Below are 27,655 nucleotides of genomic sequence, written 5' to 3'. Positions count from 1 at the left end.
GTCAAATCAAGTTTAGTGTTTTGATTAAAATCAAGAGAGGTGGGATTTGTCTTCTATGTGGGGAAGGTGTGATGCCAATTTTTCTGATTAATCTAACCAATTAGTTGGCTAGGAGTAGTGTTTTGGCACATGATCCTCATTTGATTAATTAACCAAAGTTATATAAATTAAACTTTATAAAGGATACAAGTGGATCCATCCATTAGCATAGGTCTATGTCATGCAGTTTTGTATGAATGATTTTGTTGTTGGATCCTAATCCCACATTAGTGTTGGGTTAAGTAGCTAATCAAGCATTATATACCCATCGGGTCTCTCTCCCTAAATTTCTTACTACTAAATAGGCCCGTAATAAAATTACGCCACCATAATAGGCTAATTACATCAAACTCACTATAAATATGTATCGTCTTGCGTTAATAGACTGCCCACATATCATGCTAAATATTGGCCAAATTGAATGAAGTAACCTTGATCCATTTGCATATTTCAACTAAATTAAGCATCAAGCTCTCTTTGCCTTTGTTCTTAACAAAAGTTAACCCATGTCCATTCTAGTGGGCATACAAAGGCCAAGTCCAAAAACATGAATGCGGACAAGCATTCATAACAAGAGATGAGTGGAGAAGAGGTGGGAGGATGATGGGTTGTTGTCAGGTGCAGAAAGCAGCTAGGATGGCCAAATCAAGCTGATTTAATGATTCTATTTGTTCTTTTCAATTGTGGGTATATCTTTGAAATCTCATGCACCTTCAATTTGAAAGGGGCACGTTTTGTACCCTTCTGTGTTCATACTAGAAAAATCAACGCTCAGCTCTATCTGAAACTTGAAAGTGGGGCATCTTCAATCAGGGTTCCTTGAATTCAACAACTCATGTTTGAGTGTGAATTTGAAGCACTTGTCACCAACCCAATATTGCAAACTATGCTGTCTTTAAGCTGTCAATTATGATTAGCATAATTGACTAAACTGTTTAATAATTTTCAAATAGCCTATCATATTTCTTTGGCTTAGCAGCTAAAGAAATCAACGAAATGAGGACTCCTTCAGACAAATGCAGTGAATCAAGAACAAAATCTAAGCTCACCTTTTATTACAGGCAGTAAACAAAAAATCCCCTCAACAGACTCTCTTTCTTTGCAATCCAATGTTATGAAAATTAACTAACAAACTTGGCATAACCAGGGAAGTAAGTAATGTTTGGATACTCATTAACTGGAAAAATTTTAAGCTAATCGTGGTGCAAGAACATAAGCCGAATGAAAAAGATATGCTGGCGCTCATTGGGAAATTCTCTGTTTATTTAGCCCATTCCTTTCGAATGTCGAAGGTGTAATTGATTTCCAAGTAGCACTTGTTATCATCGTCCAGAAACTGCAGAGACAGAGATGGAGATAGAACAGAATGAGATTCTATAGTGGTAACTATATTACTTCATTCAGTTAATTATAGAAAGATTATGTAAATTCGGAAATCTTAAACACTGCAATCCTGGTAAGATTATGTATTTACTTCAACTGGGCTTACCTTTGATCTTGCAGAATATGATCCTCTGGCAAATATGCCAGAAGGCGTGGTCTCTTCTGGCATCAAATGTGTGTAAGGCTCTGGCTGAGGACTGAAAGTTCCAATCATCTCTTTTGTGCTGTCAACTAAAATTAAAATCCTTGTGAACGGAACAATTTGAGTGCATCATGATTCATTTTTCAAGGACAATTAGGATGGATATAGCTTACTTACCCTTGACACCAGTTTTCCACACAGTGTTGGTGTACTTGAGGCCGGATACAATGTTATTGGTAACTTGGAAGGAGAATTTCAGGTTGTGTGGACTGCCTTCTTTCAGCGTAAACCATAAGCCCTTGGGTTTCCCATCTTCCGGAATATCAAGAACAATGTCAGGTCTATCAGGAGAGAGGATTGACAGTTGAATGAACTTCACTTCAGGTTCAAGAGTTTCTGTTGTAAAAGAAGGGAACTCAAGAATTACTATGTGCAAGAAATAAAGAGAAACCATTTAAAACAAAAAAGGAAAGAGATGGATAAGGCATACTTTTAAGAAATTTATAGTCTCTCCATGGAGTGTAAAACATTAGAAACAGAGAGTTGGAATGCAGAAAGCCAAATTCTTATTTCTAAACATACACCCTTACCATCAAACTAGTAAAGAATACTGCTTTTCTAGGATTCTCTGATCAAAATAACCTCATTAAAATGGCCAACTATACCCGTGAGGTTGGTTGCAAAATGAGAGGGAAGATAAAAAAGATAAAAAGAAAACCAATAATCTACAAATTCATCTCTAAATTGCACAAGTCTACAAGATTGTAGGCAACAAGTTCTGAAAATGTTGTAGTAAAATGACAGATAGAAAAGAATCACTAGTTGTCGAAGTTGAACAAGTATGGTTGTTTTACTATGAAGTCATAGATACAGGTCTTATGCTGCAAGCAAGCCCTATGCAGAAGAGAAAGTGGAAGAGATCATCTCTAAAGTGTTCACAGACAGCAATACGAATGACAGGTTTTTGAGAAAGTTGGATTCTTTGAATTGTAATGTGATCTGATATTCATGTTATGGTCATGGTTCACGATAGCAGTTTTCATTAAAGGGAAAATAATACAAATTTATGGACCCTACATCAAAGAGATTCATAGAACTAAGAGATAAGCACATATAGGCTTATAGCCCAAAAAAAGAACGTCTCCAAGCTGAAATAAATAAAACATGTGCCAATTCTCACGTGAAAACAAGCATAACACAAGCAAAATTGTACTCAACTAATGATAAATATTAAGATGCAAAGATTCTTAAGATAAGGGTCAAAGGAATCATTATTAAGCAAGAAAAGGACAGGGCATCAAATAAAAGTGCGAGGGAATGGAGTTAGAGGGAAGTTGCACACTTTAATTATTTTCAATTATTTAACCCCTTTGATCATTGGCAATCATCAACAGTGAAAGATTTAAGTCAAAGAGAGCTGCTGACATAAATAAAGATTCTGAAATGCAATTCCAGTAAAATTGCAAAGCTGAGATGATGAAATGAAATCTGATACCTCCAACACTCTCAAAATCCACAGCCCCAAGAAGCTGTTCCTTCCACCTCCTCAAACTCTCATCATCCTGATGCAACAAAAGTCAACCACCAGAGTGGCAACAACAAAAAAGTCAACCGCCAAAAAGAAATTAAATAAGAGAAAAAGATACAATCTTTTACACCCGGAGTTTGCGCAGAAACACACCTTATCCTTCTCAATCTGTTCTTTAAGAGTGCATTGAGGACCCAACTGAATCTTGTTGCTTCCTTCTTCATCTTCCTCCTCCTCAGCTGCAGAGACAGAAGCCTCACTCATCTGTCTGCCAATTCCCTCTACTGCCTCGTTATCAGTATCATCTTGATTTTCTTTCTCTGTTTCTTGATCACTCTTCTTTCCTCCCCCCATGTCCTTGGAACTTGAGATAGCTCCAGCAGCCAAAAGAACATCAACTCATCCACAGTCACAAAGAAACCCAACTAGCTACGACCAATTGCACAAGAACTGGACAAACCCATTATAGCCAAAACAGAATGAAAGCGTCTTCCTTTATGAATTTGGAGAGAGAATAAAAGAAACCCAGTGAAATAATTGACACAAAATGATAGAAAGTGAAAGAATTTGTGGAATGAAACAAACCCAAGAAAGGCAATAATCGTCCGTGTTTCAGATAACACAAGAAAATAAGAGGCAGAAACAAACAAGACCTTGAAAGCAAAAAAGAGCAGAGAGAAAAAGGCAAAAGGGAAAAACTGGAATTTTTTGTCTCCTAGCCTTCTGTGGTGGGTTGTTGTTGAATGTTGAATTTCTCAAAAGGGAGAGAGGGATGAGGTGGATTTGAGAATGATTTGTCAAACTGAGTGAGAAAAGGTCCTGTGGTGATCCGAAATATAAGTGGGAGAGAAATGGTAAAGAAAGAGAGAGAGACGTCTGAGAGAGAACGTGTAGGTCACTAAGGCGCTCACACATTCTCGCATTACACGATTCAAGGACGGGGGAAGAAGGGGACTTTGAGGTTTTTATGAGTCATCGAGAGACTGTCAGAAGTTGAGAGAGATTTTTAGGGAATGTTAATAAGTGAGAATAGCCTATGTATATTCCTGCACATTATCCCCTTCCTTGCATTGCATGAGAGGTTAGAATGACTGTGGTCCCACATACCACTCAAAGATATGTAGGCCCCACCCATGAATCTGTCTCCTCTTTTAATTTTCTCTTTTAGGTCAAAGGTTGTTAATCCATGTGTTAATAAAATAATATTGCTAAAAGGGTTTGCAAGGTGTTGGGTATAGTTGAACCTAACTTATTTGTACAAAAATAAGTTATGGATGAAGAGGGATTAACCTGATTATATGTAATTGCTTAGGGATTAACTTTATTTGTACTAAAAAGGTTCTTTTAACTTCTTTTTCCAATTTATGTGATGGAAATCTCCCATTGGATTTTGTAAAGGTGTCACTTCTTTGATGCAATGATGTAGAGAGTATCTTGATTGCCACTTATGTTGGAAAGCAAAAGTTAGGACAAGTTGTTAAGGCATTGAGCAATGTGGATAAGAATAAGGGAGCTCGTTTGGCAAGCACATTCTTGACAATGTAACCACTTGGGTACTGTGGTAGATTCATGAATTTTTTTTAAGGGAGAGGCAATATTTAAAAGGTTAAAAGCCAAAAAAAGAAAAAAAAATAGACAACTAAATACCCTTAGGGCCCGTTTGATAATCATTTCAGTTTTAGTTTTTAGTTTTCATTTTTGTACTAGAGTATAGATGAAATGAGAATGAGGATGAGATTGAAAGAGAGGATGAGAGGGGAGGATGGGAGGGAGGAGTAACAAAAGTGAAAACAATTTCAAATAGATTTCTGTTTTTAGTTTTGATTTTCGAACTTACTTTGGAAGCTTTATCAATACAATATAATTAATACAATTTAGTTTTTATAAAGACTTCAGAATTACATTATATGCGGTGATGATCTTTTATTGCAACATGTTAGGTTTACTTGTTTTTTTATTTTTTTTTGCCTCGTCCAAGCGCAGCAAAAGAAGAGGTTTGCTGAGGCTTTTTGTCAAACGGTTGGAGAGCAGACATCTCCAAGGCTTTTTTCGACGAGGGGAGGTGCAGCTGCAAATTTTCGACACCTCCAAAGCATTTTCCAGAAGAAACAAAAACAATGAAGCAAAAAAAGGCGCTCTACAAGGGGTCCACTGGGCCAAGACTCCTTAGAAAGTTGGAAGCAGACCCACCTGACTTCTTCCAAGTAAATGTGGCTGACAAAGAGCTCCTGCTTGTAGTAAACCCAATCTCTAGGTTTATGGGCCCCGTAGTCTCTTTCCTGGAGTTGTACCCCCAAAGGGAGGCCCTTGCTCTACCGTGAAAAATGCACAATGGTATTTGAATTTATTCTTTCTTCTTCTTCCTTTTTTTTTTTATTTACAAAAAAAGAATTTAGCAAAGTTTTGTAATAACCATAATGATCAAAATTGAGCAATCTGACTTCATACTTCTTAGTTGGCACACACACTGACCTATAAATAGAACAAATTTTTGTAACTTTTGTTTTTATGTGATATAAGAAAAAAGTTATATATATATATATATTTTAGTGAAATACGGGGAAAACCCCCAGAAAAATAACTAAACACCGCGCATGAGTCAAGGCCTAGCAAGGCCAAGCAAGTCATCTACCAACAGAGAGCTAACCCAGACAGGAGCCTCATCAAAGGAGTAAATTCCCAAGTCCATATTATAACTCCAATTTGCCAAACAATCCGCAACACAATTCTTTTCCCTTTCTCAATAGCAAGCATTAGATTAAAATATAGACCCTAAACCTCAGCCTCCAAGATATGACCTTGTCCCAAATTCACTGCAAAACCGGCAATCCAGTCACTTGAGGAGTCCGAATAACACCTCTTGCTCTAATAATATTAGTGGCAACTCTTCTAGCTTCTAGAACTATCAACATTCAGCTTAAGTTGACCAATTGTAGGAGGTTCCCAAGCCTAAAAAAAACATGTATTTGTCAGGTTTCTCTCCAAAGCCATTAGCGGCTTTAACCCACTCAACAACCGCATTAAAATTGGTTTTCCTGAGATTAAAAGGCATATTCACTACAACATTAAAAATCTTCTTGTGTAACACCCCAACTCCAAATTAAATGTCTATTTTAATTGATTTAAAATGAATTACGAATTTACCCTTGAGATAGGGGTAAATCGGTCATTTTCTTATCCGGAAGGATTTTGGGACCACGACTTGTATTTTTGGGTAGGTTGTAATGAGACGAATTCGTAGACACGCGGTAGGCTTGAATCGGAGTTGTAACGAAAAAGTTACGAGCAAAACATTATCAGTGGCAAAACTGTAATTATTTCAAAAATGGTTAGAGTAAAAATCTTATTTTTCATTTTTACCTCGCTCTCTCTCTTTTTCTCCCAATTCTCTCTCTCTCCCGCGTCGTTTCCCCCCTCCTCCGACTGCAATTGCTCAGCCACCGTCACAGGCCATGGCCAGCCTCGAGACTGGACCCAAAACGTCCTACCAGACCTCGCCGACGTTCCCCAGTCCACCTCCAGCCGTCAGCAGCCGCCAAGTCACCTGAAAATACGAATTTCATGCATGTTTTCGTCTGAATTTTCAGTCAGTCAATCTCTCTCCACCGACCACTAATTCCGACGGGTGAGGTATGGTTTCTCATCCATTTTCCGAGTTCTAGCTGACTGTTGTATAGGTTTGGATCGATTTGCTGGGTAGAAACTGATTTTGAAAACCTAGGTTTTGGCCGGATTTCAAAGTGAAATTCCGGCCAGTTGCTGTCTGATTTGGACCTCCCCGTAGTTGAATAAAGTGATCCTGACCTTGAGTAGAAGCTAGGATAGGAAGGGTGAGCTCGGGTGTGGAGTTTTTCCATCACCAGAATTTACTCTACACACCCACGCGCTGTCGGCGCGTGGGTGAGGCTGGTGAAGCTGAAATTTGACCCGATGAGATCCTTAGGTTGTCACGAGTGCATAGGAATTCGCGGATCTCAATTCGGACGTCGTTTGACTATCGAACGGATTTTCGCATATTGTGCGTTATCCGGGTTCGATAGGTTCTGATCGTTAGATCTTGTCCGAATTAAAATATGTTGTTCTAGGTATTCCTAGGACCGTATGGGACTTCACGGATTATGAATCGGAGCCCCGGATGTTCCGATTCAATAATGCAAAGTTTGCGGGTTAGCGATAACCGTACAATCGTGAACGATTCCTAAACCTGTAATCGGACCTTAGGATACCTTCTTCAACGTGCACGTATTGGGAATTTGGGGATTTAAGTATTTAATTTGTGATTTCCGCTTCGACGTAATTTTATATTAATTAAAGGTTCGTATCTCGAAATAGGTGTTTCGACTGCACGTACTCAGCAGGCAGGACCCTCACGTGGTCAAGCAGCGTGGGAATATTTGTGAGTGGACTTTGTTTTCAATCATATGCATGGTTTTATTGATGAAAGATTTTGCATAATGTTTTAATGGCTTATTGAATATATTATATTCATGAGTTGAATTTGATGTTTGTATAGCGCTTTGGCAATATATTGTGAGTTTGGCATTTTGGGTATCGAGAGTGTGTTTATAAGGATTTTGGGGAAGTATATATATATATATATCTCTATAGGCGAGATACTTGGGTTGTTGTAGTGTGTTGTGGAAGAACTTGATTATGAGGGGTTGTTGAGAGAAGTTGTATGATTACACTATGTAAGTACCTTCCCCAGTTATTAGACTTTCCACACGCCGCGTTGGATGTTCCGGCGTGTGGGAAGAATAGGTTATCCGTCTCACTCGCGACGTTGGATGTTCCGGCGTGTGAGACATTTTCCATATGCGGCGTTGGATGTTCCGGCGTATGGAAAGACTCTGTATAGTGTTTAGGGTCATCACCCATGGCGTTGGATGTTCCGGTGTGTGATGATCCAGTCTGCGAGCGTAGGACATAGTTTGGGAGCTACACATGGCGTTGGATGTTCCGGTGTGTGAGCTTTGGAGTTTCGTCCCCCGGTTGGACCGCTCATCCCTAGACGCAGGATAGCACCTGGAAATCCTGCGGACTAGTCAAACGATCCCCCAGTTGGATTGTTTCCCCGGTACCTAGGTAGTGTGATGAGTATATTATATAGCTATGTATAGTTATATATATATATATGTATATTTATATGTATATGTATAGTTGAGTGAGTGAAGAATTAGAGTTTTTCAGTGGTTTGGCAGGAGTTGCAAGATTGAGAGAATGAGGTTTACGAAGGAGATGACTTTGTGTTTTGAAGAGTTTTAAATGAATTATGTTTTGAGTAATTAAATATTGAATTGTGAACCTGCATGACTTGAGCATTATTTTTACACGGTGGGGTTACTATATTGTTTTTAAGTGCAAATCTGGTTTTTGTCCACTCACATGTTTTCTGTTTTGCGCCCCCCAGCCAGTAGTCGCTCCAGGAAGCGTGCAAGTGGTGTACGAGGCTCGAACTGTGAACCTTCCTAGTTAGGATTTGAGTAATTTCTTCTACTCAACTATTCTTGTATTCTAAATTCAGTAGATGCTCTGTTATCGCCCATGGTAGATTTTACTTGTGAGGCCAGAGGCCATTTAGTATGACTTGTTGAATTATGAAAGCATGTTGCTGGTTGGGATATTTTTATTTTGTGTATGTTGTAGGTTGAAATTTTTGTTGGGTTTGCTTAAATTACAAGGGAGACTCTGCCAAAATTTTGGTAGAGAGTCTCGGTTTCTTTGTAAGTGGGCCCGGCATCGGGAAGATGTCGGAATAAAGAAAGGGCTCGCTTCGGTTTCCGAAAAATTCTGGGGCGGGTCATGTCATCTTGTTACGGCAATTCCAGATATACCAACATGTAATGGCAAAAATAACATTCCATTCCAATACCATCAGGGCCTTTAACCTTAGAGAGCAGATTGCCTAAGAACTAAGGTTTTAGCTCAGAGAGGAAGAAATGAAGAGAAGAGTGTAAATTTAAAACACAATTCTATACCATTATAACCCTGGGACAGTCCCTAAGAATATGAATAACAGATTCAGTTTTATATTTTAAGTATGTCCTTATTGTAAAAAAGAAGAAGTTATATGTGATCCGTAGTTGTTTGGTCATATAAACAATGAAAAAGTACACAGTTCATTAAACAATACTGAAACGAAATTGTGGATAATCAAATGACTAAATTTTTGTTTTTGTTTTTTTTTGTTTTTGTCTTTGTGTATGAATAATCCTTAAAAGAGAACCTGGAATATGAATTATTTCAATCATTGTTGTATTGCGTAGAAATAAGATGATCTTATATAAAGTCTTACTATATAAAACATTATAAATAAAAAATGAATAATGCTTCTCTTACCACATTTGTATACCACATCTTTATACCATCTTATGTGACAGTTAAGGTAGACATCCACATCAATTAAAATTATTTAATATATATATTATAATTTATTCCAGTATTTGTTTTTCTAATTGCCTGAATTAAAATACACTTCGTTGATTTAATTGATGTGACATATAATATTGACATGTCACATCATGTGGTATAGAAATGTGGGATAAAAATGTGGTAAGTGTAGCATTACTCATAAAAAAATAGACTATGCATCAATCCAAAAGTGATGGTAATATTCCTCATCTCCTTTACAGTAAAAATTAGGGGTAGCTCCATCTCCATGGTAACTCCATGAACATATCCTAGTTGAGAATGAACCAAACAAACCTAACTTTCTTGTGGGATTAATTATCTTTGACTACTTGGTTTTCCTGTTCCTTTTCTACATTTCATATTTCAATACATGAGAATTGGCTTAAATTCTTAACACCAAGTGCACAAGACCAACTCTATTTATTTTTTTTTCTTTTGATGATGAGAACATAATATATATAAATACCAAGTGACAGAAACATGTAGAACAACCCAATTTTCTCCTTTTACCTTGAATTCTTCGGGCCTGCGTGCCCCATGAGTCTATGTTCGTGTAATTTCTTTTTCCTCATAAAAAAAACACCCCCATTTTTCTCTAGATTTGTCCAGAAGTTGCAGAGGCTGGTGGATCCAAAGCAATTTGGATTGCAGTGCAAAGAATAAAATTGCCTATTCAAAATCACTGCTGCTATTTATATATGAACAAAATTAAGCATTAAGATCCAAATCGAAAGCTTTTCATGACCCCAAACCTGTCACATATTCATTATTCATGATTTATCACATGGACCCCCCGAATTGGAGTTGAACCCTAAAGTAGTACCAAATCATGTCCAATGCTGACAGAGAGCCACATCCCACCACGCAGTCGGCAAAGTGTTTGCCACGTGTCGTGACCTCATTGGCACTAGAATACAGTAGAGGTACTTGGAATTTTTTGCGGGCTCCACTTTGGTGGGCCACCCCACCGCCCAAACTGAAAAACCTACCTAAAGGCTAAAAAGTCATCGTCCATACATGACAGCTTGGAAGAGTTGGAGGAGGAAGGAGGGAGGAGGGAGGAGGGTACCCTTTTTTGTGTAGGGCTCTTTGCCCTAACAAGGATCTCAAACTCATGAAAGTCTGAATGAAACGGCACGTAGGACTTTGTTAACGGTAGGATATTCAATCATGGTTGCAAATGTTTACAAAGCAAATCCCAAAGCCATGATCGCCTGCCAGCGTACGGAGTTTCAATTGCATGGATCACGGGGTAGATTTGTTCTTGGATTTTTAACTCGAAAGAATATTTTTACTGTCCAACTTGGTTTTTGAGTCAAATGACACAAAGAATGTCATGAATATTAGTGAAAACTTTAGCATGGATGAATAGAGATCACATTTATAACCTCCATATACAATGAATGAAATTTTATTTGTACACGTGAATGTTAACATTAGTCATTCACGTGTGTGTAAAACTCTCGATATATCGTATTAAGAATTTTAGCATGTTAAAATTAGGGTTTTATACTAAATTGAATGTTAGTTCGTTAAATAGTGGAGGCACCTAAATGTTGTGAGACAAATTGAGCTGATTACGTATAGGAGCATCATGTATGACTGTGTTCCAATTCAGCCAAGGAGGCTAGGGAAAGTTAGGTCACAATTGGTCTTGAGAGTTCAAAATTTGTCGCCTAATAATTGGGGTCCACTAGGTGTAGAGGAGGGACAAGGTGATGGAACATATCAGGATGTGATCCACGTCAGAATTTTATTCAATTCTGAGAAGCAAATTGTGGCCATTGGTTGTTAGGGTCCCATAATCTAACGCCGGCCTAACGTTTTGTATCTTTTAGTGACTTGGACGTTGATGTTACGCAATAAGCATGATTCTTCATAATTTGTCTACTTGTTAAATTCTAGGTTTTGGGAGGGAGGGAGGCATTCAATTGGGAGCTAGGTTCCCTCTAATTGCTTTGTGGGAAGAGATGGTAGGTTCCTTTGGTAATTCGATGATTGATCCCTGATGTATATAGTTATGCTTGTTTAATCTTTTATTACTCTCGATATTGTCATGTTATAAAAAGAAAGTTAAGGTTGCTTTGGTAGTTTGATGACTCATTCTTGGTGTATAGTTATGCTCGCTTAATCTTTTATTATCTTCGACACTGTTATTTTTAAATTTTAGAGAAGAGACTTAAGACTGATGCATAAAATAGTTATAAAAAAAGAGGTAAATATGCCTAATAATAACTACAATGTCTTGGCATGCAATGCAAAGGTGTATATAGTCAATAATTCAAGGGAAAAAAGGGTTCATTTTCTTGCAAGAATTTAATTGAAATAGGAAGCAAAATGCCAAATAATATTTACCCTACCCCTATACGCTGAAGTAGATCGAATAGTAACATGCATGGTAAAAATTGACATAGGAACAAAAAAAGGGCAATGATGATGAGAGGCAAAACCAGTTGTAATTAAGTAATTAAGTAATTAGTAATTACTTAATTAAGATTTGAAGATGCATATGAGTGGACAGGATGGTAATGTAACCCTGCAAGCCCGACTGCACAAAGCACAGGAGCACACATAACCAAAAGAAGAATGATGGCTTGCATGGAAAAATAATATGGCCTCCTCCATTATTTGATACCCCTCCAATCCAAAGATTACAAATTTTCAACTAGCCATTAATTAATTTAGACATTTTGTTTAAACCTAAGATAGATCCAAAAACTTTTTGTGTAACATTATTACCCAATCCCTTGAATGCAGAGAGAGAGAGAGAGAGAGAGAGAGAGAGAGATGAGGTGTCAAATCCCAAGATTCCCCAAGTTCCACCACCCCATGGGGCCCTCTGTCCCATGCATCGACCCAAGGCAGTGAGAGAAGGCCTCTAGGCCTCTATATAAACCAATCCCAATTGATCATATTTTTTCATTGCAACCATTGACTTCTGTTCTTTTCATTTCTTACTCTTAAGTTTGCCTATCTTTGATCAGTCTTCTTGTTTTTTACTTCGATTTCTTCCTCACCTTTTCAATTCCCATGGCCACTGCTCAGGTATTAACTCACCTTTCATTTCTAGAGTTTACATAGATTTGTGCTTATGATCAATTCAAGCTCTCTTGCAAATGTAATAACTAATTGAGATTTTGATCCTTTAATTAAGTGTTAATTAAAATTAGAGAGTACTATAAATATATAATAATCTTGCAGGTTGTATCAGCAAAGACAGCCCTCCCTGTGGAGGACACAACTCATGAGGAACCAATTAAGGCACAAGAAGTAGTGACAGAAGTAGCAGCATGCGCAGCTGAGGCAGAGGCTGTTGCAGAAGAGCCAAAGGAGGCAGAGACTGTTGTGGCTTCTGGTGAAGTTCCTAAGGCTGAGGCTGCAGAAGCTGATGAAACCACCCCAGTTGAGGTTGAGACAAAGGAGGTGAAGGTGGTGGAGGAGGCGAAGGAAGATGTTGTGGCCAAAGAAGAAGCAGAAGAACCAACAGTAGAGAAGACTGCTGAGCCAGCACTTGTAGAGGAGACTAAGGAGAAATTGAATATTGACGACTCTGCTGAGGCTCCTTCTGCCGAACCAATTGCCCCGGAGCCGGTATCGGAACCAGCGGCTGAAGATCCTAAAGAAGAGGTAGTGGTTAAGGAAGAAGAGAAGCCTGAAGCTGTTGAGGAAGAGAAGCCAGCTGCTGATGCTGCCGAGGAGAAAGTTGTCAAGGAAGAGCCGGTGGAGAAGGCTGAGTAAATTTAAGTTGTATTAATTAGTGGGTATGTGGGGATTGCTTGCATGTGAAGTGATCGATGTCTTTAGAATTTAGTGGTCTAAGAACTTAAATAAGGAGTAATTAGGGAAAACGAGGTGTATGGAACGAGAAATTATTGATTGGTACGGATACACCATGTCAGCGATGTATTTTCCACTTAGATGTAACCATGCTAGCTTGCCATATATATGGTAGACATGCATGTTAGATCTTAGATTTTCATATATGCATTGGGGTTTGGTTGAGTTTCCAAGTTAAAAGCTAAGACCCTTTTGAATTCTATTGTGGTGCATGTATGTATGTTTGATAGAAGATCATCATGGGGATGAATGTGTTGCATTTGAGTAATAAGATCTTTACTTGGTTGATGAAAATTGTGTCACGTCCAATTTCTACTCAAGCAATTTTTTTTGCATATTCTTCCTAATATTTTTCCTCATCTCCTTTTCCTTTCCAGCAAATTTAAAGGTGCATCATGTGGTAGCACATCACGCTGAGAAGTGATTAAACTTTTTGAATTATTATTATTATTTATTGTGAATTCTGGTACATGGAGAATGAGATAGTGTACATGTAAACATTAGTTATTAAAAAATATATAACTTCTGATAGCCCATGAAGTACCCTCCAAAAAAAAAAAAAAAAAAAAAAACCATATCCATCATTCATGTGAGCTTCATTAAGTCTTAAATCAGTCTCATTTTGTATCGAGGGAAAAAAATTAGTCTCGCTCCGCATACAAGTTCATCTCACACAGAACCTTAAAATAATGATATTAACACTTATCTTTTAATTATATGCACTCTAAATTGAATATTTTATAATATTTTTTTAGTCGCACAAGGACTGCAAGATGTTAAAAAAAACAAGTGTTAAAATTACTGGCCTATAATTATGCCCAAAACCAAAAAGACTAATGTGACATGTAGTTCAAATGTGAAAGCGATCATGCAAAGCATATGGAAATGGAGTAGTCAGTGTAAATAATACATACGGCACATTTTTTCTACCATTATACACACACATCAAGTTCAACAGTTCAATTTCAATATCATTAACTATAGAAAAGCTTCCAATATAAATTATAAAGCTAGATGGTCCAGAAAAGAAAAAGCAAATCTAAACAACGTGAAGGACTCTCCCAACTTTTTTTTTCTTGGGCATGGCCTTCACAACATTTGTCTTTTATATAAAATTCTTGGACATAATTGATCTGAAAATAGACTTCCACCAAGACCAAGGCCCAGTGGACAGATTTTATTTATATTTTTAATTTTTCCATATTTTTGTTGTCCACTTGTAGCTTCGTCTTCCAACCTCTCTAAGCCACTAACGGTTGGCTCAGGTGCTTTTCCAAAGCATCCATGGCTTCACTGCTCATGAAACCTACAGTAACCAAAGGAAGAGATGAGGTGTATGTTGCAGCAGTGCCTCTAAGAGCCACAAAAGGGCCTGCTCAGCTTCTTGCCTCTTCTGCTTACTCTCTCAATCTCTGGGATTTGCAGCATTTCATGGTTATTGTTAAACCCTCCTCACCTCCACCTCATTCTCAGGTTCTTCTTGTCCCTCCAATTCTCTAGATAAGGTAGGTAGGTAGCTAGTTCACTAATTCTTTTGGGTTTTCTTGCCCAATTTTCCTTGGTTGGCTTTAATTTACTATATTTATTTGTGTTTTGCTTTGTTGGTGATTGGGATTGGATTGGATTATAAGGTAGAATTGGATTGCATTGGATTGGAAATGATAACACTAATCCAATGATGTGTTTGATACTACGCATGATTATGTGGTTAGATTAATTGAAATGTTCTATTACATGGCTTAGTAGGATTAGTCATACTCCAATCCAACTTAATCCCAACATTTTGGCAGGATTCATAATCTTACTACATCTGGCTTTAGTAGGATTAGATATAATCCAATCCGTGTTGCTTTTAGGCAACCAAACATTTGAATAGAATTATGAATCCTATCCAACTACATAATTCAACTTACCAAACGGGGCCTAAGGCTTTTCTATCGGGAGCATTTTTGCTCACCATTTTAATCCAGGGTGTACTCTCATCACCCTTTGTAACATTTGACACGTGTCTATGAGCATAACTATGGTTCCATAAATATAAAGTAAAAAGTTAATTATGGTTAGGCCCATGAACACGTGTCAAGTGTTAAAAAAAAATCCAACCATGATCGCTGTTTTCTTGCAAATTGAACAATTATATCAGATATATGTTTCCTTCAATTTGCCATATGTGCCATTCTGTTTCCTTCAATACGAAAGTTTGAACTCCAATTCCATTGAGTCTCTTTTTGCAGGCCTTGGTTTTTGATTTTCAACCAAAAGATCCTGAAAACATATTTGCAGCCCTTGCAGTTCTCTCTGGAAAAGCAATACCAGGTGACCCTACAAATGTTTGAATATATACAGTTGTTATTTTTTTTTTTGGTGTTCATATGGTATTTGTTCTTTCTAAATGTTAGGAGTTGTTCTTATGAGGAAGTTGTCAAAACTCCCCAGAAGCAAATGCTGGTTTGTTGGGTCTCCCAAAGCAGGCGCCATAGATATGGCACTTGAATTCAACAAAGTCTGGGACACTAATTTGAGGGTTGGCCATCACGATTGTCGAGATTATACCAATGGTAACAATTTATCTGCCTACTGAAACATACAGTTTCTTTTGCAAAATCAGCTACAGAGCCACACTACAATTCGTTGAACAATAAGTGTTAGCTCTGTTTCAGCATGTTTGATAATATTTGTTTGTTTTTGAAGGCTTGGTCCAGTACCTAACAGGTGAAGGGTACATCCTAGAGCGTTTGAGAAGTAGTGTGCAAGATTAGCTCCTCAGTGTAGGTCACACAACACAAGCATCCACCCTCGATTTCGAAAGAGATAGGACCTAAGCAAGCATGCTAGCCAATTTGACCAAAAGCAATGTTCTCTGGTCTGCATGTATAATTTGTACTCAAAGTTTTGGGTTTTTTTCATTAAAAAAAGAAACAAAGGAAATACTTTATATTGTTGAACAGTGGACGAATGTGCATTTTCTCGCCACAATTGAGTCAACAAACCTTTCCTCATTACTGTATCAAACTACCAATTCCAAAGGTTTGCTATTTGCGATCCCTCTGTAATCTCATGACACCTGGATTGGTATGATAAAAGTGTAAGGCCTCTAGACGTATTTAACTTCTTGAAAGAGACGTATGGGCCCAATGATCTTAAAAAAGGACAAAGAAAGAAAATGCAAAGTGAACTTTTTCACCAAAGAAAAAAAATGCAAAAGTAATTCAAAGATGGTACAATTATTAATGTATGGCAGGGCAGTAGCTGTAAGCAATATGAATCTCATGTTGATTTCATTTCATTGTTTAGAAAGGCTGTTTGATAAGTGTGGATTGATCAAAGATGGTTTTGAAGAATTTTAAGAAATCAACTTGAGGAAACATTTCAATTTCCTAAATCAAATCGATATGCAAACACTGGAACAATAACAAAGATGATCTGTTTCAATCAGCAGACTTACAGGGAAAGAGAAGCATAAACTAAAAGTCATGATTTGAACCCTTCACATATTAACAAGGGTATGAATTTGGTTAAGTCTGCCCAGATGAACAACAGTTTGAAACCATTTTGGCATCCCCTGAAACACAAGATCTTGAAAATTTCCACCATTTGGGTCATAGAGAACTAGAGCTCTGCTTTTGTACTCCAACAAGATCTGGCCACTCCCCAAAACACACAAAACCCTCACATATCTTCCTCTGATAGCAATCTTTGAAATCTTCCATGATCTATCGACATCTTGTTTCAATGCCTTTGGCACATGGCTTGCTATGCTCAGCTCTTTGACCCAAGCTTCCTTCACACCATACTCCTTCATAACCCACATCTCCAATTTCCCAAAGCTGCAATAGAAAACTGCAGCAAGGCAGCCTCTTACAACCAGCAGATGATAATCCCACCTATTTAAGCCATCAGCCTCAGGTTTTGGGACCTCCCTGAATTGCTCATCTCCCAAGTCAAAAGAGATGAGCTTTCGTCCCGGGTGGTATCTTCTTCTCCAAGTAACCCAGTGAAGCCTTCCATTGACCAAGACCTGTGCAGGCCAGTGATGAAGGTAGTGAGATGTTTTGCCTATACTTCTCCAATTGGAGCTTCCCAGAGTGAGAACTTGAACTTCTGATTGTGGACGATAGACTCGAAATCGATGCCATGAGCCCCTATTTGCATTCCTATAATAAACTATCTTAACCACCTTATATTCCTTAGTAATTGGATGGAACCCAAATCCATAAATCACTTCTTGATTAGGAAATTGAATTGACTTGGGCAGCTCTCTATAATCCCTAGTGAATGGATTGTATATGTAAAGTGCATCATTGTATAAAGAATCAGACAAGCATAGCAAACCATTACATGAGCCTACCACATCAAACTCAGGCATTAAACCACAGAAAGGTGTGTGGATCTTTTTCACTATTTGTGCCTCTTTGCCACAATGATCAAAAGGGTAGGCTACAAAACAAAGATGGTTTCTGATGGGATAATCACAGTGAAAGATTAGGCATAGATAACTGTTCTCATCAGCTGTGTTGGAGTTATGAAAATGATCAAGAGATTCAAGATTATGTTGGTCTTGAGCTAAATTGCGCCACGCTCGGCATACATACCTGAATTGCACAAGAGATGAAAAGGGCAGCCTTGAAATTATGTCGGTGACGATTTCATATGGTAAATTCTCCATGCCAAGTACTGGTTGATCTTCTCTTTGGTTGCTCCTCCTCCTCCTCTTGCTCATCTGCAGTAAAGAATCTGAGTCCATGGTTTAAGATTAGCTGTATTCTAAGGGAAGAGATAGGGTCATATAAGAGTAGAGAAAGTAGAAGATTATTATACTTTGTTTTTAGATGTATTTGATGGGATGGATTAAGTATTCAAAGAGACGGCAATTACAAGGGAATAGTGGTATATAAGATCCAAAATTGAATAATGCACTTGGAGAAAAGTTGGGTTTATCTTTGGGAAGAAAAAGTGATGGTCCTGGCAATCCCCACCATTCAATTTCAAGTGCAAAGTCATGATTTACTGCAAAAAAAATGCAAATTTATTGAATATAGCGCCATGCCAATGGATCCATGGCCCTACTGATGCTGACTCAGGAACAAGAAAGTCTTCTATGACAACCAAACAGAGCCTCTTTACCACTACTTTGGCTATTGGTGTAGTAGAATTAAAAACAAGCAAATACCTTTCCTCTCTCTCTCTCTCTCTCTCTCTCTCTCTCTCTCTCTCTCTCTCTCTATATATATATATATATATATATATTAAAACATACAGTTATAAAGTTAACAGCGTATCTGGCAGGAGTTGGTTTAATCTGGTGGAGTTTCGGCCTTTAGGCCTACTTTAAAGAGTATTTAGGGTGCTCGCAATTCAAACTCATTACATCTAAAGTCTCTCTCTATTAACAAAAAGGGAGAAAAAAAAGAGAAGAAAAGAAAGGAACCATACTTACTTTGTGGTCCACTTCCACAACTTTTAATAGAGATAGGCCCAATACATCAGCCCTCCAACCAAAACAGCCCAGGAAACAAAGAAACAAACCCGAAAAGTAACAGAGCAGACCAATCAAGCAATCTTAAGAATCTTAAGACACCAATGCATGGTTAAAAGAAGGATCCTTGGTTAAGCTCTTTTGTTTTACTTGATGTCCAACCAGCTTAAAATCGAATCAACTCCATAACCAGCTTAAAATATACGTATTTATATTCACTTGTATGTGAAGATGAGGCTGGCGAGCATAAATTTTATGATCACACTAATCATTGAAATTTTGAAAGGCTACAACACAACTACTCCAATTCCTTGGTGGGGTGGGTGCAACAGCACCAGCTACAACATTGCCACCGCATATTGGGTTAATTCATTCATTTTATCAACTGAAAAATAAAAAGGAAAAACAGATAACATGCTTCCCCTCTGTCCTCCAAAGCTTCTTAGCTCAAATCTTTCTGGAAAAATCAATGGAAATGCTTGAAGTTATAATGAATGTAAATCCTACCGTATGCGATGTCTTACAATATTTAGGGGTTCAAATCCAATCCACTGGACAAAACAAAATGTATTGAAATTAATACCTGATATCTGAATGCTGTTTATGTTTTTCATGTTTACAGAAAAAATTCTACAGAGAACAACAAATATGAATACAATCTCTAGGATACATGTTGACACCTACAAAAACTCCAAAAGCAAAAAAGAAAAATCAACAACAATTAACAAACCTACAATCAATCCTATACCAATTTGTAACAAAGCCCAATAACCCAAATGTATCTTCTAGCTAAAAAGGAAAGAAAAAAAAAGAATTCATCCTCCTCAAATCAAGCACCACAATTTGCCAAAATGCTGTGACAAAAAAATTGTGCGCATCCGATGAATTTTATGAGAACTGTGCAGCAAGCAATGAATTTGATATATCTTCCACAATGTACCGAGTAGCAGCCATAAACCCCTCTTCATATTAGCTGAACATCCAACATAAAAAGGCTCTTCTAAAGCTGCAATCTTTGGAAGCTCCCCTCCAAGAACCAACCAAACAATGAACCGAATGGGAACCAGAAATTGAAAACTCTCAGAAAAGGCCGAACAATACCGAAAAGCCGAGGACGATCAGCCAAACTATGTGAACCAAAAGCAGCGCTTGGGCAGAATGGGGGGCAGAGCCCCCACTACCCACCTCACAAAACCCTAATTTCGCCACCTTGACCCCAGCGCATTGGGCATCTTGGCAGCCACACCAGTATGTCATGCCGTCGACGCCGCAGACCGGGTCGGGTCGGAAGCAATTGACGGGGCATAAAGATGGTGACCGGATTGACCCGGCACAGGCGTCGGCGGGTTCGGACTCTGAGGGCAATCGGATGATGGTGGATTCGGTTTGGAGTTCAGATCGGACGGTGGGGAAGGAGCAGAGGACGATGAAGAACGCGAAGAGGATTAGGGTAAAGAAGGAAATTAGGGATTTGGGGAATTGGATATCCATGATCGAATGAAAGATGAGATCTTTGAGAAAAGAAAAAGCAGCCCAAGTAGCCAACCCTCTCCTGAAGCTCTGAACCTTCCCCCAAATTCAAGAAAGCCTCGAGCTTTTTCCCCAAATTCGAAGTTGCGCTTTTGGGGTTTTCTCAAATTTGAGTTCACGACTGGAATCGAATATGAAATTGCTTTGATTCGGGGAGAGTATAATTGGAGAAAAAATAGGGCTAAATTGAGGAAGCCCTAATTTTGAGGTTGAAGAGGAAAGAAGGGGAAGGAAATTAGACACCTGGTTGACGCGTGCTTTTCATTCTCTAGAAGGATGTGGAAGCGTCAAAAGGTAGTTTGGATTTTGGGCAGTGAACGTTGGAATAGGGCCCAGCTGCCAGCCTTTTGCCTTCTTCTTGTTCATCTGCTTTGGTCTTTGTGTTATTTTTAGTCTATTTTTTATAAACAAATTTAAATAGTTAAAAACAAGTTAATTTAAATTATTTTTAGTTGAAAACAAGAAAATTTAATTTAAACTTTGTTTTCATGGTTGCCGACCTTGGACTTTACAGAATACTATTCAATATTTTTGTTTTTCTATGTTATTTTCATACCTTTTTAATGCGGATTTGCTTCTACTCTTCCTAATCCATATTGGATTTTCTAAGTTGTTTCAGATTTTATTTCCAATTTTTTTGTTTTTGAGTCTTTTCTTACCTTTTTCAACGAATTTACTTCTACTTTCATCATCTTCCTAATTAATATTGGATTTCCAAAGTTGTTTTAGATTCTATTTGCAAGTTTGTTATTTTCTATGAGAATAATGTTAGAGAGACTAGGTTTAGGTTAAGGAGACCACCATATAGTATAAATTTTTTATTATTTATATTTGTTGAAATTTTCGTGATTTATTGTTTTAATTCCTACACAATAGCATTTTTAATAGATTTAAAAAAAAAAAAAAAAAAAGCTTGATGACCATGTATTTTGTGTCCTTCATACAATACACCTTGATTAAAGGGAGATTCACTATTATACCCAATATGGGGGCCCAAATTATAAAAATACCCTATATAAAATGGACTTTAGAAACACACCCAAAGCCCATTTACAACATAACAAAAAAGCTTTTAACTTCTTATAAATTACAAAACTGCCATCAATTTCTTAAAACAAGCCCAACCCCAAAATCTCATAAAAATACCCAAAGCACTCAATAGGGCATCAAAGTAATTTAATAATCAATATTAAATTCAATAAGGCTAGCTATCATTTTTTGGATTTTTTTTGAGTTTGTTTATAGGAATTCAATTGTGTAGGGTTTATTTATAATATTAGTGCTAGAAATGGGTATATCACTAAATATCTCTTGATTAAATTGGTGAGCAAAAATATGTCCCATATTATTTTATAAGAGTCTGGTTTTGGACACCCTCTTAGTTTTGATGTGGCTTCACCTTCCCCTAAAATTATGTCATGCTTAACCATTAATTATTTCTTACTCACTCGGTCGAGTTAGCTAGTGAAATGAAAAAGTATTTCCCTTCAATAAATAACATTTTAATTAGAAAAGTACTAGTTGTCTGTATATTTTAAAAAAAAAAAGAAAAAAAAAAGTAGGCTTGTTATCAAAGATGGTGTAATGTAAAGTGCTCAAAAAAGAAAGAAATTAATTACTTTTTTTTACCCAAAAATAAATAAATAAATATATATATCAAATTAGCTAACTATCTTTCTTTTTTTCCTTTGCAATTACTCCTTGTTTTAAGAGTCCCATTTTGGTTTTGACCCCAACCCCATATCACACACAAGAAGGAAACCTGAAAAGAAAAAAAAAAGGAAAAAAAATTATTGTTCCTACTGTAATAAGGAAAGTAAAATAATTTTCCTGGTCAAAGGCAATTTCCTACTTGGTTTTGTATCAGAAACAGAAACAAATCACCACCAAATTGGTGTATATATAGAAGCATATCAAATTAAAACCATGAACATAATTTTATTTGTGAAGCAGGGCTTTGTCTAATTAAATTCATTCAAGAAAGCATTATGAAGCTGGGCAGGCCAATCATCCCTTACAATATTAAAAATAATAATAAATCTCCTCTTCTTCTTCTTGGCAATGGCAGCAATGGGCTTCATCACTTCAGCCCTGCCGAGATTGAGGTGTCTGAAATTCTGCTTGAGATGGCTACACTCATCTATGAATGTTCCAATCAGAATATGAAGCATGGGAAGAGTCAAGACCAAGCTGAACCGTCGATGGTTCATGATCATGGCCGCCGTCACCATCGGACGGCTGATGTTGATGTAATCAATACTAATCGAGTTGTATTTGATACCATTCCTGATCTCAACGTGCCTCTTTCTCTAGAGGAGGAAGAATCGGCTGCGGTGGAACAAGGGAAGACTCTAAATTAGATTTTTTTTTGAAATTAGAGTAGATTGATGGGCTACTAATGTCCTTTTATGTTGTTGTTTGGATTATGTGTTCATGAATTAATAGAGTAAATGTTGTTTCATATCTACCATCTCCACTTTTTAATCTTCCTCAGATATATATGATTTTTAAAATAAAAACAATAGATTGCATTTATAATTTGAACATACGTAATTTTGAACGTTCAACGTAAGTATACAATTAAGAGAAACAAAAAATCGGTGTATGCATCAATTACTAAAAATTTGGCTAGCAAGAAAAGAGATTGTAACAACAAATTTGTAATATTTGACCCTAGTTTCGAGAGTACGTCTATAGATAGTTTCATGGTTTGAATTGTTTAATGATCCTTACCTATTAGGGACATAAAACTGCCTTTTAATGTTGTCTAAAGAGATGGTGATTTGTGAAATATCGTGTTATAATATATGTGGACAAGAAGATCGATATATGTCATGAATTTAAGGAATAGAAATAATGAATAGGTACATATGATATACCATAAGTAGCATGATAACATCATGTAACGGTGTAACTGACACACATAAAAACCACTCATCCCGAACATACTCATTTGGACCTTCTCACGTTCCTTATCATCCTTGTCCCTCCAAACATTTGCTCCCTAAATCTTGTTTCCGAAACTTTCGTGAAGTCCTCTCTTGTTGGTTCTTCACTTTTAGTGATTGAACAACATTGACTTGAAGACTAATAAAAAAAACACACCAAGAGCTGTTGAAAGAGACATGTTCTAAATACTCTACATGGTTTTGATATTTTTATCTCTGAATGGTATGCCCAAAGCATGTGTTAAAAACAAACAAGAAGTGACCACCATTATAATTGCTTTTTGAACACAAACAAACAAGGAGTGGCCTTTATTTACTTAAAAGCAGAAAGTGACTAGATATTTCAAAGGGTTTTAATTTTTAGTTTTTATGGCTTGATCTCTTTTTAAAATAAGGGATTCTCTTCAATTCATGGGTTTGAGTTTGTATATACTGGATGTGCTTGGGACCTTACCATCATTAATTAAAAGACGGCATAGCTTGACCCATTAGCCATTAGATGGGTTGCCCACTAATGTATTTATGTATTTCTAAGGTCCCTATGAATTTTTTTTTAACGATCCGAATCATTTATTTTTTAAGTCTACATTCATAGATCATCTTTGCAAAAAATTAGACAAATCGGAAACTGTTTTGACATCTAATTGTATCCTACAAAATCAATAAATATGGTGCTTCAAGAAATTACTAAAATTTTAATAATTCAATTGAGTGGTCAAATGATATCAGATTCAAGTGATTTTTTGTAGAGATGATCTTTGAATGAATATCTACAAAATAGACGGTTTGGATTAGTGAAATACAATACGGAATGGGCCCTATAAAGATGTCCCTTAAATAAGTTTATTTGAAGAATCCTTCGATAGAAGCTCTATATATATAACTTAGATATATAGATAAATTAAGAAGGCAAAAAGGGTGGGGATATGTTAAAATTTTGATTTAACTCTATAAATCCCATAAACATAGTTTGTTGAATGTGCATGCAAAGTGCGTTGTTTGAGTACCTGCCGACCACCAAGAATAATTAATTGGATTAATCCACATTATATTTAGATGCAAAAACAAAAACAAAAAAAATATTGTACAATGTTGGAAAGATTTTTTCTCCAAAGTTTTGACAAAACGTAGGTCAAAAGTGGAACTATGAGTAAGGACTTGCTCTAGACCTACTTTGCGCGTTTAACCCAACACCAAAACTTGAAAAAGATTTGATGAAAGATCGATAGCCATCAATTAGGAGACCAACTTCTTAGATATGTATGTAGGAATTAGTAGGCAATATTCCATACCTTTTCTTTAATGGCACTTGACTTTGACCTTCATATACTCATCCCTGATCAGCTCCAAACTCCATTACGACTAGGTATTTTTAATTATATACTTTATAATAATTGGAGATAATAATGTGGTATGCTTCCGCACTAGTGATTCTAGTGTGTTCCTACAAGTTAAATAGACATTGAAGATAATATATACAATGGGAAATTCATTTGAGAAAAAACACAGAGTATTACAAGTAGGGAAATGTTCTGTTATTACGATAGTAAAGTCTTAAATATTCTCAATGTGACATAAATAAAGTATCGTTATTATTATATCTATATGGTCGAAATTTACCAACCAATCAGTTAATCATTTCCCAGTCATTTTATCATTTTTCATGACTAAATTTACCAAACAACAAAGTATTTACTTTTCATTTGTTGGTTGTGAAACTAATTTGAGTATATGGAGGTTCATGAACTTCCTCATGTTATATATTTTAATTAGTAATATGGACCTAATTAATCACTTTTTCAGTCAACCACTAGTGGATTAATAATTTTGTTCTTTTCCTAGAGGATGCTAGCTCCAAAGATAAAAAGAATATGTGGGAAAACACCGTCTGGTTTTGATTCTTTCCCGAAGGTGTATAAATCGAACTGTGGGCAGTAGCTTAGCTAAAAGACAAAATGGCATGTGTGACACTAAGTGTCATGCCCACGATCTAAAGTGCAAGATATGATTAATTCTTGTCTAAACGTGTCGATTTGATTTCCAATCTACTATAATTAACATAAGTATTTGTTTTTAATTAACAACGGATAATGTATAAATTAATATTGATATTCAATAAATCGTTTATGTACATTGATCGAACGATTGAGATCACAACATATTGAGTGATTGACATGATATTAGGGTCTTTGTAACACCAAAAATATGCTATAGTATTTGATTCTCACCTACATAGTCCAAGTCCGGGGACCCGACTGATAGCTAGGAGACTTCCTTAATTATGCATCATTCATCGTGATAAATATGTGTTTTGTATCCAAAGGAATATAGGGTTGAAGTTGAGTTGTTATCAAATGGTTGAAATTCTCTCATCATGAAATGATTGGTACCCATGATCTGATTTGATACGATCTGTAACTCACTTTTGTGTCTCGAGCCTGTTACACATTTATGGGACCCCCCCCCCCCCTCTCATTTTGTACCAAATGAACTGTAAAGCTAGGTTAAAATTAAAAATAAAAAAGAAAAAAAAGAAAAAAAAGAAAAAATAATTCCTCCTTCTGTGTGCGCTAAAAATATGTGTGCTAAATCAGCCCAAACATGATGGCTTTAAATAAAAATTTTATTGTGTACATAATTAGGCAGGTTTGTTGGAATGTTGGCCTTGATATTACATTACGGCACCCCACAAACATATATTATAAATATAGGTAAAATAAATGAATAAATAAATATATGTGAATGTGAATGAAGAACCTTATAAAAGGCACTCACTCACTACATAAACCTTTGTGATAAACACTAGCACTAGCAACTCCACCACCAGCATGCCATTATAAAAAGCCACATAGAAAAAGTTTGGCCTCCAAGAACCCTTTCCTTCACTTCACACCCAAATTCACAACCAAATTCATTCATTCATTCATTATCAGATTCGAGCAGAGCAAGAACTCCGGTGGTGATTCGAAAGATGTGGCGTGGGCTGGCAACAATGAGGCAAAATCTCCAGAACATAAGGAAGAGCCCCAGAGTAGCAGATGAGAGCATGGTGATTGGAGGTGGGAACCTAGCAGAACTGCCAATTTTTGCAGGACATGGTCATCAACATCAAATGGATAGAAGATCTTCATCGCGCGTACGTTGGATTAAGGGGTTTTCGGTGTTGTACAGTGTTGTGCTTGTGCCATTTTCTGCTCTCTCTTGCTTTTCTCAACCTGATCATGTTCATGGTGCTGATGGGGTCTGGGCATCTGGTGAATTTGCCCAGATAACAGAGATGAATCACCTCATGGTAAGTGACAGCATGCGCTATGCCATCTTGATGTAAAAAAATAAAAAAGAAGAAGAAAATCAATTTAAGTTAATTATAACAATTGTAGCAGATCTTGTTTTTGCAGCAGTGTACTAATTTGCATGGATGGCAATAGAGATAGCCAACTTTTAGATGGTGATCCATGTAAAAATGTTTCCCATAATTTTATCAATGATATGTTGGTGAAGTAATACTACATGTATTATATATATCATGTATGAATTGAGATTTAATTTCTTTTCATTATTTTATCTTTTTTTATTGTCTAAAAATTCTAGAATTGCATTCATAATTTAGTAAAAAAAAGCCACTAGTCACAAATAACCGTTACAATAACGAGGCGATCTAACATCAAAATTAAGACAATTTGTTACCTCCACTAACGATCACTTACAATTGAATAAACTCGAACATACGCATTCCAAATAAGATTGTTTGAATATTTTATTTAATAAATTAAAGAAAGTGATGATAAAGGCACTTTGTTGTCTGCAGTACTCTTGTACTGGTAATTGCTTAATGTGGAGGAGGAAAGGACAACTTTTGGCATATAAACAAACATTCTGTTCACTCATTTTTGTAAAAGTCCAAGGTTTTATTTTTCTTTCTACTTCTGTTAAGTGGTTGGCTAACATCACTTGGTATTAGAACTCTGGTTATGGAGGTGGAGTTTGAGATCAAATTCTCAACACTACTTATTTGGTAAATTTGCAAGGTGTATATTATTGTGTAGCATCTTCTCAAAATAAATTGAAATAGGAAGCGGAAAACTGCAAAGAAAAAGAAAGAGCAAAATAAGTTATGGAAAATTTTGTATACATGAAAATAAAAGAAAAAGGAAGAATACTTATTATAAAAAAAGAAAAAAAGGGATCAATGCTTTACATACAAAACAAACCAAACAACTAGGCGGAAAAGCAACATGATCCTTCGGCCAACCCATCAATTTTTGGTCCAACATATGGGAATAAATTCCATCGTTTACCTTCATGAACCCATACCTACCTACTGCTATCCACAAAACCTTGTTTTTTTTTTGTCCCCTTCT

At 36.6% G+C, this 27,655-nt stretch overlaps 5 protein-coding genes across 7 annotated transcripts; 3 read left to right on the top strand and 2 right to left on the bottom strand.

Moving 5' to 3' along the window:
- Window positions 1-973: 973 nt before the first annotated feature.
- On the bottom strand, window positions 974-4,128 carry LOC117620987 (rho GDP-dissociation inhibitor 1). The gene is made up of 5 exons (XM_034351246.1): window positions 3,246-4,128; window positions 3,060-3,126; window positions 1,742-1,960; window positions 1,529-1,653; window positions 974-1,375 (listed from the first exon to the last, which is right to left on the bottom strand). Exons 1-5 carry the CDS (start codon window positions 3,444-3,446, stop codon window positions 1,301-1,303), a joined length of 687 nt encoding a protein of 228 aa, XP_034207137.1. The 5' UTR covers window positions 3,447-4,128; the 3' UTR covers window positions 974-1,300.
- An 8,285-nt stretch (window positions 4,129-12,413) lies between these two features.
- On the top strand, window positions 12,414-13,634 carry LOC117620989 (cytochrome c1-like). Its single transcript, XM_034351247.1, has 2 exons — window positions 12,414-12,548; window positions 12,705-13,634. Exons 1-2 carry the CDS (start codon window positions 12,534-12,536, stop codon window positions 13,239-13,241), a joined length of 552 nt encoding a protein of 183 aa, XP_034207138.1. The 5' UTR covers window positions 12,414-12,533; the 3' UTR covers window positions 13,242-13,634.
- An 809-nt stretch (window positions 13,635-14,443) lies between these two features.
- Window positions 14,444-16,285, top strand: LOC117620990. 2 transcript variants are annotated; one of them, XM_034351248.1, is made up of 4 exons: window positions 14,444-14,813; window positions 15,575-15,656; window positions 15,740-15,898; window positions 16,032-16,285. In XM_034351248.1, exons 1-4 carry the CDS (start codon window positions 14,625-14,627, stop codon window positions 16,097-16,099), a joined length of 498 nt encoding a protein of 165 aa, XP_034207139.1. In that variant the 5' UTR covers window positions 14,444-14,624; the 3' UTR covers window positions 16,100-16,285. The 2 variants fall into 2 exon arrangements, with proteins under 2 accessions (XP_034207139.1, XP_034207140.1); XM_034351249.1 differs by having other exon boundaries at window positions 14,491-14,774.
- Window positions 16,286-16,681: 396 nt separating this feature from the next.
- On the bottom strand, window positions 16,682-18,511 carry LOC117620979 (F-box protein At3g07870). Of its 2 annotated transcripts, XM_034351238.1 has the most exons (2): window positions 17,933-18,510; window positions 16,682-17,494 (listed from the first exon to the last, which is right to left on the bottom strand). In XM_034351238.1, the coding sequence occupies exons 1-2, from the start codon at window positions 18,082-18,084 to the stop codon at window positions 16,828-16,830; spliced, it is 819 nt and encodes a 272-aa protein (XP_034207129.1). In that variant the 5' UTR covers window positions 18,085-18,510; the 3' UTR covers window positions 16,682-16,827. The 2 variants fall into 2 exon arrangements, with proteins under 2 accessions (XP_034207129.1, XP_034207128.1); XM_034351237.1 differs by having other exon boundaries at window positions 16,682-18,511.
- Window positions 18,512-26,039: 7,528 nt separating this feature from the next.
- On the top strand, window positions 26,040-26,691 carry LOC117620991. Its single transcript, XM_034351251.1, has one exon. It carries the CDS (start codon window positions 26,266-26,268, stop codon window positions 26,620-26,622), a length of 357 nt encoding a protein of 118 aa, XP_034207142.1. The 5' UTR covers window positions 26,040-26,265; the 3' UTR covers window positions 26,623-26,691.
- The last annotated feature ends 964 nt before the right edge of the window (window positions 26,692-27,655 follow it).

Source organism: Prunus dulcis, chromosome 3, assembly GCF_902201215.1.
Source record: "Prunus dulcis chromosome 3, ALMONDv2, whole genome shotgun sequence".
Taxonomy (NCBI): domain Eukaryota; kingdom Viridiplantae; phylum Streptophyta; class Magnoliopsida; order Rosales; family Rosaceae; genus Prunus; species Prunus dulcis.
Note: the sequence above shows the minus strand (reverse complement) of the source record. Positions and strands in the feature narration are given on the sequence as shown.

Bases quoted from the DNA above. Each gene is read 5' to 3' on its own strand.
- LOC117620987 (XM_034351246.1), bottom strand. From the start codon at position 3,446: ATGGGGGGAGGAAAGAAGAGTGATCAAGAAACAGAGAAAGAAAATCAA. The intron at 1,961-3,059 runs GTATCAGATTTC...CTTTTACAACAG, and splicing joins GGATTTTGAGAGTGTTGGAG to AAACTCTTGAACCTGAAGTG. The intron at 1,654-1,741 runs GTAAGTAAGCTA...TTTTAATTTTAG, and splicing joins GTGGAAAACTGGTGTCAAGG to TTGACAGCACAAAAGAGATG.
- LOC117620990 (XM_034351248.1), top strand. From the start codon at position 14,625: ATGGCTTCACTGCTCATGAAACCTACAGTAACCAAAGGAAGAGATGAG. The intron at 14,814-15,574 runs GTTCTTCTTGTC...CTCTTTTTGCAG, and splicing joins CACCTCCACCTCATTCTCAG to GCCTTGGTTTTTGATTTTCA. The intron at 15,899-16,031 runs GTAACAATTTAT...TTGTTTTTGAAG, and splicing joins TTGTCGAGATTATACCAATG to GCTTGGTCCAGTACCTAACA.
- LOC117620979 (XM_034351237.1), bottom strand. From the start codon at position 18,084: ATGGACTCAGATTCTTTACTGCAGATGAGCAAGAGGAGGAGGAGGAGC.
- LOC117620991 (XM_034351251.1), top strand. From the start codon at position 26,266: ATGTGGCGTGGGCTGGCAACAATGAGGCAAAATCTCCAGAACATAAGG.